Source organism: Aphanomyces astaci (genome assembly GCF_000520075.1).
Source record: "Aphanomyces astaci strain APO3 unplaced genomic scaffold supercont1.25, whole genome shotgun sequence".
Taxonomy (NCBI): Eukaryota; Oomycota; class Saprolegniomycetes; order Saprolegniales; family Verrucalvaceae; genus Aphanomyces; species Aphanomyces astaci.
The window spans coordinates 726,097-739,385 of record NW_009798288.1 but is presented as its reverse complement, the minus strand read 5'-3'; the positions used below and the strand labels follow the sequence as shown (position 1 = coordinate 739,385).

Below are 13,289 nucleotides of genomic sequence, written 5' to 3'. Positions count from 1 at the left end.
TGTACCATAGTTTCAATAGTACTGTACATACAGTGTAACGCACAGTATGTGGAAGCAATGAATTATCAATCACTCTGGAGCTTCTGATTGGTTGAATATGCTTGTCTTTCTGTAAAAGCCAATCAAATCCACTCGAGACTGGATAAGCCAATAGCATCGATTCGTGATTCGATTCGGCGAGATAGATATGATCCCCAATAGAGTAAAAACGTTAACATTACTGGTATATAGTGTACAGCATCGGTGTACATAGTGCTTTGTCGACTTCCGGTACAGAAGGACTGGAACTTGTTCCACATGTGATTCTCTGAGTATCATGCGGCATTCACATGAAGTCGCGTCGTCACTTTACGGTCAAGAAGGTATGCCATGCGACAGTCGTAGCTGCCCCCAAATAAATACAAATGATATTTAAATGCATTTCGCAGTGATACCTTAGTGAATTCAAGTCAACACTACGCTTCATTCAAAAGATTATTTGAAAATGCTCAAAAGTCTCTATAGTATACAAACCGCCATACTAATCTCAACTTCAATTGCGTGTACCGTCCACACGAACGCCATTTCCCATTTTTCTTCAAGCGACAACCATCATGCCTTGCCCTTGCAACTCCTGCACATGCACTGACTGCAAATGCGGTCAACCTACCGCCGCTGCGCCCACTGGATGCCAATGCAACCCTTGTTCATGCACAGACTGTAAGTGTGGCCAGCCCGCTGTGGCCGCTCCGTCTCCGTGCCAGTGCAACCCTTGCACGTGTACCGACTGCAAATGTGGCACTCATTGAGATGTACCGTCATGTTGTAGCATTCATTGAATACATGGACGAATCTCCTCTGTTCCCGTTGTCTTTGTTTGCACGCAGTGTTATCGCGCTACCGACGAGTGATGCGTGCCTATTCGGTCATACACTGTACCAACTTCAAGGCAAGCTCCCTCGCAAGTGAATGATTCGATTCCTCCACTTGTGTGATGCGGAAAGGGGCATGAGACATGTGACTTCAGAACCAACGGTGCTTAACTGTAAATCTATAGCCCAACGGGTGCATGTTCATCCTTCCGTTGACACTTCCGAGTGGCACATTCAAGCAAGTCGTCATTTTCGATTTTACGACCACGATGCCTTGCCATTGTTCTCCTTGCACTGCCACCAATTGCACCTGTGTGCAACCGGCCACGGAGTGCCAGACCGATGCCTGTACGTGCGCGGACTGCAAGTGCGGGCAAGGTTCGGCTAAGGCCTCGACGTGCCACTGTGATCCATGCACCTGCTCCGATTGCATGTGCACCCAATCAGACCCTTCCACGTCGACATCGGACGCCCCAGGCAAAGCATGCCGTTGCGACGACTGCGGATGTGGGGCGACCAGCATCACGTAGTGTACATATGTACTGTACCGTCAACTAGCCTGTGAAGTGGCTCGTGTTGTGATTTACTAGTAATATACTCTGTAGTTGGGGGATGCTCTTGTTGGCACCTCATTCATCCATCACATGACGCTCTTGACAACACATGAGCAATGTACAGTAAACTCGAAAAAACTCACAAGTGTAACATGCCAGTATAGTACTGTACTACGTAGTATACACTGTACTGTACAATGTACAGTACAGTACGAGTACACTGTACAGTAAACTCGAAAAAACTCACAACTGTACATGCCAGTATACTGTAGCACTGTACTACGTAGTATACACTGTACAGTACAGTACGAGTACACTGTACAGTACACTATACATTGACCCCCGAAACCATTGACATGTGAAACGATAACATACGTTAACACTAAAACCTGAAGCAATGAACTCTGTACAACGTGTTATAACTCAGAGTTATACTATGATAACAGTATAGCACGCATCAATTGCCATCATTTGAATTATAACACTTTGCCCATGATTATAACTCGTCCGCACCTTGAGGTTTTGATTACCAGTCACACGTTGCGCGCGACAACAGCCCACGACGACAACAGACCATGCTGCACACCGACGTCATCCGCGCGCTCCTGAGCAATGACAACGCCGTTCGGCATCAAGCAGAGTCCACGTACACGCAGATCAAGGCGCGTCAACCCGTGGAACTGGCCACGGCGCTGCTCACGTTGACGAGCGTTCAAACCAATCCGTCGGACGTGGAGACCCGCACGTTCGCACCTGTGCTCCTCCGCCGCCTCGTGGAGACGGAAGGACTCCCAAACGATGCAGCGTACCGTGCACAGATGAAGGCGCAACTGTTGGCAACGCTCGTGCAGGAATCGCAGCCGTCGATTCGGCGTAAAGTGTCCCATGTCGTCGCTCAAATTGCGCGCCAAGATGCGTCCTGGCCGGAATTGTTGCCGTCCATGGTCCACCTCACCCAAAGTCCCGATGCGGTACCTTTCGTCGACTCATGTGACATCTTCATGGTTACCTTTCATCCCCGTCGAATAGAGCATCCAAGTGACCGCGCTGGACGTTCTCGCCATGCTCGCCGAATACACGGGCGCGACCCTCAAAGTCCACCACGAACAGCTCACTCACTTGTTTACGTCCTTCATCTCATGTACGTACCGCGACTGACTCCCCATATCTTCTTCGTCCTCCTCGAACAACATGCTGGGAATGTACAGTATTTGCGATGCATGTTCACCCCTTTCTCCTGCTTGGAACTTACCATGCGTGATATAGCTTCCACGGCGTCCAAGGCATCCCGCGTGGCCGCGTGGAAGGCGTTGTCGGCGTTTGTGTTGCATTTGGAGTCCAACGACGCATTGCAGCCGTTCTCGCAGATCCTGCCGCCGTTTCTGCAGGTGTGTCCACATTGTCTTTCTTTTCGCCGAAATTTGAACTTTTGTGCTGATTTTTTGCCAAATCTTGTAAAGATCGTCCACACTAATTTCAATCACACCCAACTCGCGCACAGTGGTATCGACACTATTTTTTTCCATGGAGCATTCATCAATTCCGACGTCAACCAATAGTATTTTTTTCATATTTTATATTTTAACCAATGGTATGCTCATAAAAAGTTTGTAAATTGTATGATTGGACTTAATAAAATTAATCAGATCAATTGATCTGATTGCAAAATTATAATTCGTACTCGGAATCACAACTTGCGCATTCGCATACAATTCCCCATATGTTTCAAAATACCACTGTGCGCGAGTTCCTACTCGGTTCTCTGTACTTCGGTCGTTGAAGAGTGAAGCTGATTGGCTACTGGATTCGTGTTGTGGGTTTTGATTGGTCAATATCAACACCTGACTCTGTTTTCTGTAGTTGCTTGAAGGATTGCTGCACAACGGCGACGAAGGGGCTGCGCGAGATCTTCTGACGTCGTTCTTGGCCATCACCGAAGTCCATCCGTCCTTGCTCTTGCTGCATACCGACCTCGTGGGAAAGTACGTCGTCGTTCATCTATTTCATCTATTAGTCGCCGTGAAGGCCTTGTTCATCTATTCATTTATTCATCTATAATAGTGCGATGCTATCGACGACCCAAGCGCAGTCCTTGTCCCCGGAAACCCGCACGTTGGCCTTGGAATGTCTGTTGGCGCTCTGTGAACATGCTGTACGTGATGCATATTGTTCACAAATATAGATCAAAAACAATGGATATTTGGGATGAATATCGCCAAATCTATAGATTGCTGTGAATGCATACTCCAGTTTGTATGTCATAAACAACAACGTTGTATTCGAATCACACTAATTTTGAAGTCACACACTAATTCGAGTTGGATGAGGGTGGGTGTTTTTCCCTGCATTCGGATGGACTACATACATTCTTCGGGTCATTTATTATTTGGTCGTGTGTCGATTCGTCATTATTCTCCAGTTTAGGATAAACACAACAATATATATATATTGCCATTGCAGCCAACCTTGTTCATCGATTTTTACCCTTTCTATATCGTAAACAGACCTACGATATGTCACAGATCAAGTTCTAGCTATAAAGTTTGAATTGTTTGTGGCAAGTATATCTCATATATATATATATATATGAACGATAATGTATAGACGCAACTGTTTCGGTCTTCCAAGGCATTGCTGGAAGCGGTTGTGCCTTGTCTGCTCGCGCTACTAGCCGAACTCGAAGACGTCCCTGCTTGGGTGGATCAATTCGACGACATCGTACGTCGATTATTCGAATAATATTATTCATATTTATCTTATCTACAATATTATTATTCAAATATGTTTATTGTGATTGTCAACGTTCCTCGATGTTGCATTCTTTTTTTCTGCACTCCGAGCAATAGACATGCAGACTACGACCGATATCGTTGGATGCTGAAAACAATTTAAGATGTATTTATAAATAAATGACAAAAAACATTTATAAAAAATAGAAAAAAGTGTTGTGTTTGAAGATACAGTCGCCAACTAGCGTTCGTTACATCTTCCTATTTTATCACGTATATATATATATATATATACGTGATAAAATAGGATATATATATATATATGTGATAAAATAGGAAGACGTATAAAGTGTATTCATTGATATTCGTGGCAATATATATATATATATATATATTAACATCTTCGATGTGGTATACATAGAAACACGACGAAGCCACGGACATGTGTGACGCTGGCGCCGTGGCCATCGATCGCGTCGCGCACTCTGTGGGCGGCAAAGTGATTGTGCCGTTGATCCTGCCGTTCGTTGCGCAGTACCTCGAAGACGTGACGTGGCAGCGTCAGCATGCAGCGTTGTACGCCCTGGGTCTCATGGCGGAAGGGTCGAAGGATCATTTGTTTCAAGCATTGGATGTGTGGCTGCCTCGTATTCTCGCCAAGCTTCAAGACCCCAACAACCACCCCCGTGTTCGGTATACATTTATCCTTGTCAATTTACGCTTTTGGAGTAGAATGGTTGGTTGCCTGTTGTACTAATCCATATTTGTGTCTACTTTGACCTATACGAAAGTCCATATTGGATATTGTGTCTACTTTGATCTTATAAAACTCTTTTAATATTTTATTTATAAAAATCTATACCTAAGTCCATATTTGGTATTGTGTCTACTTTGACCTATACCTAAGTCCATATTTGATATTGTGTCTATATTTGACCTATACCTAAGTCCATATTTGATCTATACCGAAGTCCATATTTGATCTATACCTAAGACCATACTGGTATTTGATATTGTGTCTACTTTGACCTATACCTAAGTCCATATTACCTATACGAAAGTCCATATTTTATATTGTGTCTACTTTGAGTCATTAAGTTGGACGTGTTTCGCCCTCTCTATATCGCTCGAGTCTTTGAATGTTGTATGTAAAACGTTAACGTGGGGTGCTTGGAGTATCACACTATATGAAGTTATACACTAATTCGATGTGGAGGAGGGGGGTTATTTCGTGCAATTGGATTGGCTACTACTACATACTACTATTGCCGATGCTTGTGTCTATTTATTCAATATCATTCTATCAGTTTAGTGTCATATTCCGTTGAAAATAATAATAGTTGGTGCACATATTGTCCTTTTCGCTGAAATTTGGACATGACACGTGATTCGATAAATATATATATTACAGTGAGTCGGATTTTAAGCTTCTTCAATATATACACATTGGATTGACAATGCATGTTTTGACTGGGCCAACATGTGGGGCCATATTATACACTACTCGATGATTGGTTGAAATCCCTCGTTCGTGCACATTGATTGTCTAGGACATTATCCATTTGATAAAACTTCATTTAATTCTATGACAACAAGTGACTGATTTATTAATATATATATATTTTGTAAATGTAGCCACGCTGCCTTGTTTTGCGTGGGCCAATTCGCAAGGGACTTTGGCGTTGTCGAGCGAGGCAAGAACTTCCAGACCAAGTACCATGCGTATGTCCTGCCCACGTTGGTGCCGCTCTTGTCCGACGTACGATATATATTATATATATGCCTTGGTTTCATTTATAAACGTGGATTCATGTCATACTCTGGAGTACGGGCCTGTTTCAAGCACCAGGTAGATGCTATCTTTAGAAAATAAAGTAATGGTTTTAAGTAGTATTCATACAGGATTCCGACTTGTTTACCTCTTTTGCTGCGATTGTTTACTGCCATACTTCCTATACAAAAAGTAACACAAGAGGTCCCATTGATTATGTTTGGCTCATGATATTGCCCTGCTCGCGGAAATATATGGACTTGGGTTCGATTGGTGTCAGATCTTAAGCTTACTCTATATATGGTATACATATAATATTCTGTAGGCTGGGCCAAACTATAATGATCCATGATTCTCAACAGTGTAATTCGATTGGCTTTTGAAATTGCCTCATTCATTCGATATATATTTTCGACTGGCAAGTCCCAAATGGGAACGGATTTGACAATATTTTTTGAAAACTACTTGAAACAACAAACCTCTGTACATCAAAGAAGGGGACATACTTGTGTCGTGTATACAATATTCTATTCACAATGAATATATATATATATATATATTGATGTCACAAAGTGTTGGCTTGTGTATTTAATATAATTGGATAGCCTGTCCTGCGCAATCGCGGGTCCGCGGCGTCCGCGATGAGCAACTTCTGCCACCCCCAACACTGTCGCACACAATACGTGCTGTCGCTGCTGGACCCGATTCTGTCGGCCCTTTTTCGCACCTTGCAAACCAGTCCCCGCCAGGTACCTAGTACTACTAGTACTACTACTAGTCCAAGTAGTATTCGACAAGGATGGGCGTAGCTAGAATGATGTCCACTGTCGTATATATATACATATTATGCAATGGGTTCAGTGTTCACCAACCGGTTCTGTGGATCATGGGATGATATATACTGTAACATGATATATATATTTTTTTATGTGGATAGGTACAAGAACAAGCGATCACGGCCGTCGCGTGTGTGGCGAAAGTGGTCGGCGACGCGTTTGTCTTGCATTACAGTGTGTTTATGCCAGTTGCTGCGCAACTGTTAATGCAATCCAAAGGTAAAAAAAATCACGGCATCTTTATATCAACCCTTGCATCACCATATATATATATATATATCGATGCCATCTAAATTGGTAAACAGCGAACCGCCGTCCACCAACGACTCGTGTTGATTCTTCAGTAGATATATATATAAATTTCGAGGAACTGTACACTTAAGGAATAGTATATGTAGTAGTACTAAACGCATTCTCTAGAGTAATTCAAATGTGGAATATATAATGTACAGGCTGCTGAATGCTTTGAAGCATGGTATAGTTTTTCTGCTGTCGTTTGAGTTGACCATGCTCTCCATGACGTTTTATCCTTAAAACCATTCGGTTTAAACACGATCAGGTTGTTTCGGATCACACTTATTTGTGGGGGGGGTCTACATATATATATATATATTGATCCTTTCAGCCAAATGTCACCCTTCACGCGAATTCCAGCACTCCAAGTCGATGTTGAATGGGTTCAACGAGTGCATTTGATTGGCCACTTGAGTAGTTTTCTTGTTTTTGATTGGTCGATCATCGATTCGACTCACTCCAAGTTTGAAAATCGATAATGTATTCTATCGATGATCGATTCTTTGTACTGCCAAAGATCGTCCAGTATCACACTAATTTCAGTATCACACACTAATTTGGTTGTTGACTTTTGTCGAAGGGATTGGCCACTTGATTCTTGATCTGGGGTTTTGATTGGTTGAAATATCGATTGTCTGCCAATGTTGGTTCTTGTGCTCGTTTGTCCAATTGAGACAATATATACTCTAAATCATTGTGTGTGGTTAGGCAAGTCGTATGCGTTGTTGCGTGGGAAAGCGATGGAATGCGTGGCGTTGATTGGGCAAGCTGTGGGAAAAGATGCGTTTTATACTGATGCCAAGGCCGTGATGGACATTTTACTCTGCCATGACACGGGCGACAGCGGCGTCGAGATGCAGTACCTGACGCAGGCGTGTGTCCGCATTGCGAGCGTGCTTCAGGAGGATTTCGCCACGTATTTGCCTCTGATTGTGCCCAAGTTGCTGCACCAAGCCGCCACCAAGCCCGACGTGGTGTTGGTTGACTGGAACGAAGCGACCAATGAAAAGAATGATGGCGAGAATGACGACGACGGAATTCAAGAGATTGCCGTGGACGTACCAGGCCAGGGCAAGAAGAAGCTGCAGATTCAAACCAGCGCCTTGCAAGATAAAGAGCTGGGGCTCAATATGATCTACCAATTAGCTCTCGACCTCCGTGGGTCCTTCTTGCCCTATGTTGAGCCTGTACGTGGATATCTTGGAGAAATACTTGTTACTCGTCGTTGTTTCATATATATATATCTTGAAGTTTCAGTGTTGGCCAAGCATTCTCTTTTTATCCAATCATCGTGCTCTGTTCACACTGCCTTGGGGATTTCAACAACCAGCCCCCCAAAACTATCAACATTGTCCAAATATAACGTAACAGTGACTAATATGAGGTAATTGTGGTGGGTGTAGGCGCTGCAAGTGATTGTTCCGCTGCTCCAGTTTGAGTACCTCGACACAGTCCGCATGCTCAGTGGTTTGTCGTTGGCCAAGTTACTCGACGCGGCGATCGCTGGCTCGGATGTGTCGTCTGCCACGCCCCAGCACGTGCTGGAACTGATTTTCGAGCCGCTCTTGACTGTACGCTAGTATTACTAGCTGGACTACTACTACTAGTAGTCCCGTGTTTGACCAAATATCTCTAGGCGTTGATCGAAGAAACCGACTTGGAGTGCATCGTGGGCTTGTCGGAAGCGGTGGCGAGTGTGTTGGAAGCGGCGAGAAATGCCGCCGACAACGGCGTCCGCATCGGCATCCCACTGTCGCATTTGCCCACGGTATAGTACTACTAACCTACTAATCCTACTACTACTACCACTAATGATATAAATGAATCACTTTCAATGTGGGGCTGGTTGGTCATGGATGACACATTGTTGTCGTGTGCCATGATAAAGGATATATTTTTCGTATTATCATGAATACTTGCTATATTGTATTATATATATATATATATATATATATAGGTATATGACAAACTATTGGCCGTGTCCCATGCCAGTGTATTGCGCCGGGTGCAAAACTTGACTGAATCAGCAAACGACGAAGATGACGAAGAAGTCAACGCAGAAGACGAAGTACGTGAATATGGAATCGCGATAATTGGTCATTGTATTTTTATCTTTTTTTGTCTTACAGTTTGTATAGCCATATTGGGTAATCGATCATTTAGAATCGTGTACTATATATACCTTTAGATGAAAATACAATCTATAAATATTGATTTCCGATAGAAACGTTGTTTAGTATGACCATATCTCGTACCTCTATGTGGTATATTACAGTGATCGTACCTTGATTATTTGTTCGTCCATTCAATCTTTATAAATCTTTTAACTCATTTTGTCATTTTATAAATGGACATTTGTGCTTTATTTTTCGTATCGCAGGGTATGCCCATGTCGTTTCCATACCTATATATATATATATAGAAAGGACTATATATATATATATATAGAAAGGACTATATATATATATTGATTGACCTTTCCGCCGTAACTGGATTTGTATGCTGATTTGCCAATTCCATCGATCGATTGTTGTTTGTACCGATTTTTGTATGTAATAAACGTCCAGTTTCACACTAATAGTTACGTCCCACACTAATTCGATGTGGAAGCGAGAATGATATTTGCCACTTGATCGTGTTGTGGGTGTTGATGACTCGATCATCGATTGTCTGCCGATTGCATGCTGCGGCTCACATTCGATTGAGAGCAGTTGCCCACTCCAAATTCGATATATATATATATTGTCCATTTATATATATACATATTGTCCATTTATATATATATATATATATATATATATACTGGTTTGGAGGCACACGTGTGTACGTGATATAAAACGATCCAGATCCATCCATGCACATATCGTCTTTCTTTCAGTTAAAATTTGGACTTTGTGCTAATTTGCCAAATCCATCGATCGACTACAAACATGTCCAGCAGATATGTCCATCACACTATTTGTTTCCTTTTCACACTGTAATGAATGAGTTGTCGATTGGTTGAACTGATATCATTTCCTATAACTTGATTGGTGGTGTCGATACACATTCGGCACGTCGCTCCAGTTATTTAAACCCAACAATATTACTATTATCTAGGAAGCGATTTTGCAAAATATTGTCGATGCGATCGGGTGGAGCATCAAGCAATACAAGCAGGACAGTGTGCCGTTGTTCGTGCAGCATATTGCGCCAGTGATCAGTGCGTACTTGGACCCGTCGTTTCCAGCGGAGATTCGGGCGCATTTTATCTGCATTCTCGACGACGTGCTCGAGTTTGGGGGTGCCGCCGTGCCGCCGATTCTGCCGTCGCTGCTCACCCACCTCTGGAATGTACGTGACCTCAATTCTTGGTTTATATGGAGTAAGTTGTAAATACTGCCTGCCTCCTACTATTGTTTATGTATCGTTGATCTGCTGCGCCATGACATATATATATATTTATTTATTTATTGTGAATTCGCTATAAACTTGCAAAATTCGCGCGATTTGTCTAATCAAGATGAATCAATCACAGTGGAGTTCTGATTGGTTGAATATACTTGTCCTTTCTGTAAGAGCCAATCAAATCCACTCAAATTGGATTAGCCAATACCGTCGATTCGTGATTATTCGATTCTGCGGCGAGATTATTCGATTCGACGGGGTCTGGAAATTTGTACCAAATCCACAATACAACGTAAATATAGTTTTATGATATATATTCAATGACCAAGTATACAACAGTGTATACAATTGGAATAATGAAATAATTTACGATTCTTTTATCATTGGAGTCATTATATTTGGCGCGATTGTTCATTTGTTTTCCTTCCTAGAGCAGATACATATAATATGGGAAGATATATCTTGGGTTATATATATATATTTATGATGTCATTGTAGAGCTTGGAAGATAGCAATCCGTGTGTGATTCGAGCGGCGGCGTATGGCGCTGGCATTTGCGCCCAACATGGAGGGCCGGCGTTCGAACCACATTGCGTCGCGACGTTGCAACGTGTGTGGACCTGTATTCAAGCTCTGGTATAACTATATATTTCATATATATATATGTTACTCGTAAATATATATTTATCATATTGTATATATGTTCTCTCGACATGTTGTATTCGCTGCTGATTTGTGTGGCTGCCGTGTGTTTCATGGATTTTGGGACTTGACCACCAAATATCGATATATATATATATCATATAACTTGACATTTTCAATTCATTTCGTAATTTTCAGCGTATTGCAGGTTCCATATGTTGGTTGAATGAACCTGCGGAATATCATATAAAACTTAGTGTAAGAGGTATCTTCGGGACTGCATGACAGCATTCGTTCTCGTTAGCCAATCATAGTGCAACTTTCATGTTTTTTTCGCCAATCATATTGTGTGTTCTAACTCTCCTCTCGATTGGTTGAATCAACCGCCGAACAATCGCTGGACCTTCGAAATGTCATATAAACTGAGTTGAAGAGGTATCTTTGAGACTGCAATACTTCAACAATCAATATTTTTAGCCAATCATATTTCAACCTTCATTCTTTATAGCCAATCCTACTCCTTTGCTCGATTAGTTGGCATCAATCCCCCAAATAATAGGCTGAAAAGTACCATACTGTTTTGCTCGTTTTACAACAATATCCCCAAATTTGACATATTTGGATAATAATGCATACATATGGGAAATAGGAGCACGATCAAGTAGAAACCGACCAAGCGTCGGCGCGGGACAACTGCGTGTCGGCGGTGGGCAAGTTCTGCTTGTATCGTGCGCACTTGGTGGATGCACCGACGCTGTTGAGTCTATGGTAATAAATAATATACCATATATATATATATATATATATATATCATCATCTCTAAAACCAACCTCATATACCGACGTTTTTGCCATCCCTTTCAAAAGTTTTGTTATATTATTATTGTCGATTTGATACAATTTTGGGGTGCAATCGAATCAATCGCGCCGACGAAGCCGATCCACAATCGATCTGATTGGTTGAATTTCATTGAGAAATGGGTTTTGATTGGCTAATAATTTTGAGCTCATCGGAGGTAGCCAATTAAATCGATTTAAATTCCAACGAGAAACCACACCACAATGAAATTTCACTCGAAAGCACAATAGTATTTATCTTTATTCCTCAATTCTTGGTAGGTTGAACTGCCTGCCGCTGCAATCCGATGCCATCGAAGCGCGTACAGTGCACGCTGAGTTTGTGTCGATGGTAGAAAATGCCAACATGGACCTCCTGGGCGACAACTTTGCCAATTTGCCGCTCGTGCTCAAGAAATTCGCGGAAATTCTGGCCCTAGACTTGGACGAAGAGTTTGACCCGGTGCTGGACGACGACACGAAGGCGCGACTCGCGACGGTGTTGCGCCATATTCAGACTTCGTTTCCACCGGAAGCCGTGCAAGCAGCGTGGACGACCTTGTCTGACGAAGACCAGCAAGTGTTTTCTACGTTGCAATGACAAGCTAAAAGTTAAATTCGGGGCTGGCTACTATAGGACTAGTATTGTGTAGTAGTTAGTGGACGTCCTGAATTGAGACGAGGATTTACAGTATTCAGGTACTATTGTTCATTCGATTCGAAATTGGAGTTCAATCCGCACCTAATCGGCAGAGAATCGATCGATATATCGACCAATCAAAACACAAAACATGAATCAACTACCCAATCAAAGCCACTTTTCGAAGAATAATTCAACATCGAATTCGTGTGTGATTGAAATTAGTGTGACACTGGACGATCTTTATATAGAATCGATCGATAGATTTGGCATAGAATCCGCACAATAGTCCAAATATTTTGGGTAAAAGGACAATACTAGTAGTAGTAAATGTATTAATAGTACAACATACGCTGTGGACTACTAAATAAATTCGAGTATGAAACGACGATGGGGGTATGTACACGGGATGGGTACACTAGTAAGAACTAGTATGTATAGGAGGAACCTATGAACTCCATAGCTACAAAATCACATACTACGAAGCAGCGATGGTATACTGTACTGTATATACCTAGATCCATCATGAATGTCTTAGCTTTCATGCGCCTTGAATTACGATTTGGCGATTTGGCGATGGCCGGCAATAAAGCAATACCTTGCCCTCCTGTGGTATTGCGAACATTTTAGCATTGCAAAGTCCTAGAGATTCATTGTGTCGACAGCCATCATCGGGTACATTTTGCAATGCCAACCAGCGATCTTCAATACATATTATCGTACAACAATTTTTATTGCCCCATACTATT

General features: G+C 42.3%; 1 protein-coding gene across 4 annotated transcripts; it reads left to right on the top strand.

Annotated features, from left to right (window-relative positions):
* Positions 1-1,930: 1,930 nt before the first annotated feature.
* On the top strand, positions 1,931-12,624 carry H257_09967 (hypothetical protein). 4 transcript variants are annotated; one of them, XM_009836361.1, is made up of 18 exons: positions 1,931-2,376; positions 2,435-2,546; positions 2,672-2,793; positions 3,266-3,387; positions 3,467-3,557; positions 4,010-4,123; positions 4,556-4,827; positions 5,770-5,893; positions 6,511-6,654; positions 6,843-6,960; positions 7,744-8,222; positions 8,439-8,606; positions 8,672-8,803; positions 8,993-9,103; positions 10,135-10,368; positions 10,921-11,058; positions 11,714-11,832; positions 12,183-12,624. In XM_009836361.1, exons 1-18 carry the CDS (start codon positions 1,981-1,983, stop codon positions 12,499-12,501), a joined length of 3,315 nt encoding a protein of 1,104 aa, XP_009834663.1. In that variant the 5' UTR covers positions 1,931-1,980; the 3' UTR covers positions 12,502-12,624. The 4 variants fall into 4 exon arrangements, with proteins under 4 accessions (XP_009834663.1, XP_009834664.1, XP_009834662.1 ...); XM_009836362.1 differs by having other exon boundaries at positions 5,770-5,983; XM_009836360.1 differs by lacking the exons at positions 8,993-9,103; positions 10,135-10,368; positions 10,921-11,058; positions 11,714-11,832; positions 12,183-12,624 and having other exon boundaries at positions 8,672-8,939.
* Positions 12,625-13,289: the final 665 nt, after the last annotated feature.

Coding starts and splice junctions, on each gene's coding strand:
- H257_09967 (XM_009836362.1), top strand. CDS start 1,981: ATGCTGCACACCGACGTCATCCGCGCGCTCCTGAGCAATGACAACGCC. Junction 6,961..7,743: donor ACTGTTAATGCAATCCAAAG/GTAAAAAAAATC, acceptor GTGTGTGGTTAG/GCAAGTCGTATGCGTTGTTG. Junction 11,059..11,713: donor GGACCTGTATTCAAGCTCTG/GTATAACTATAT, acceptor TATGGGAAATAG/GAGCACGATCAAGTAGAAAC.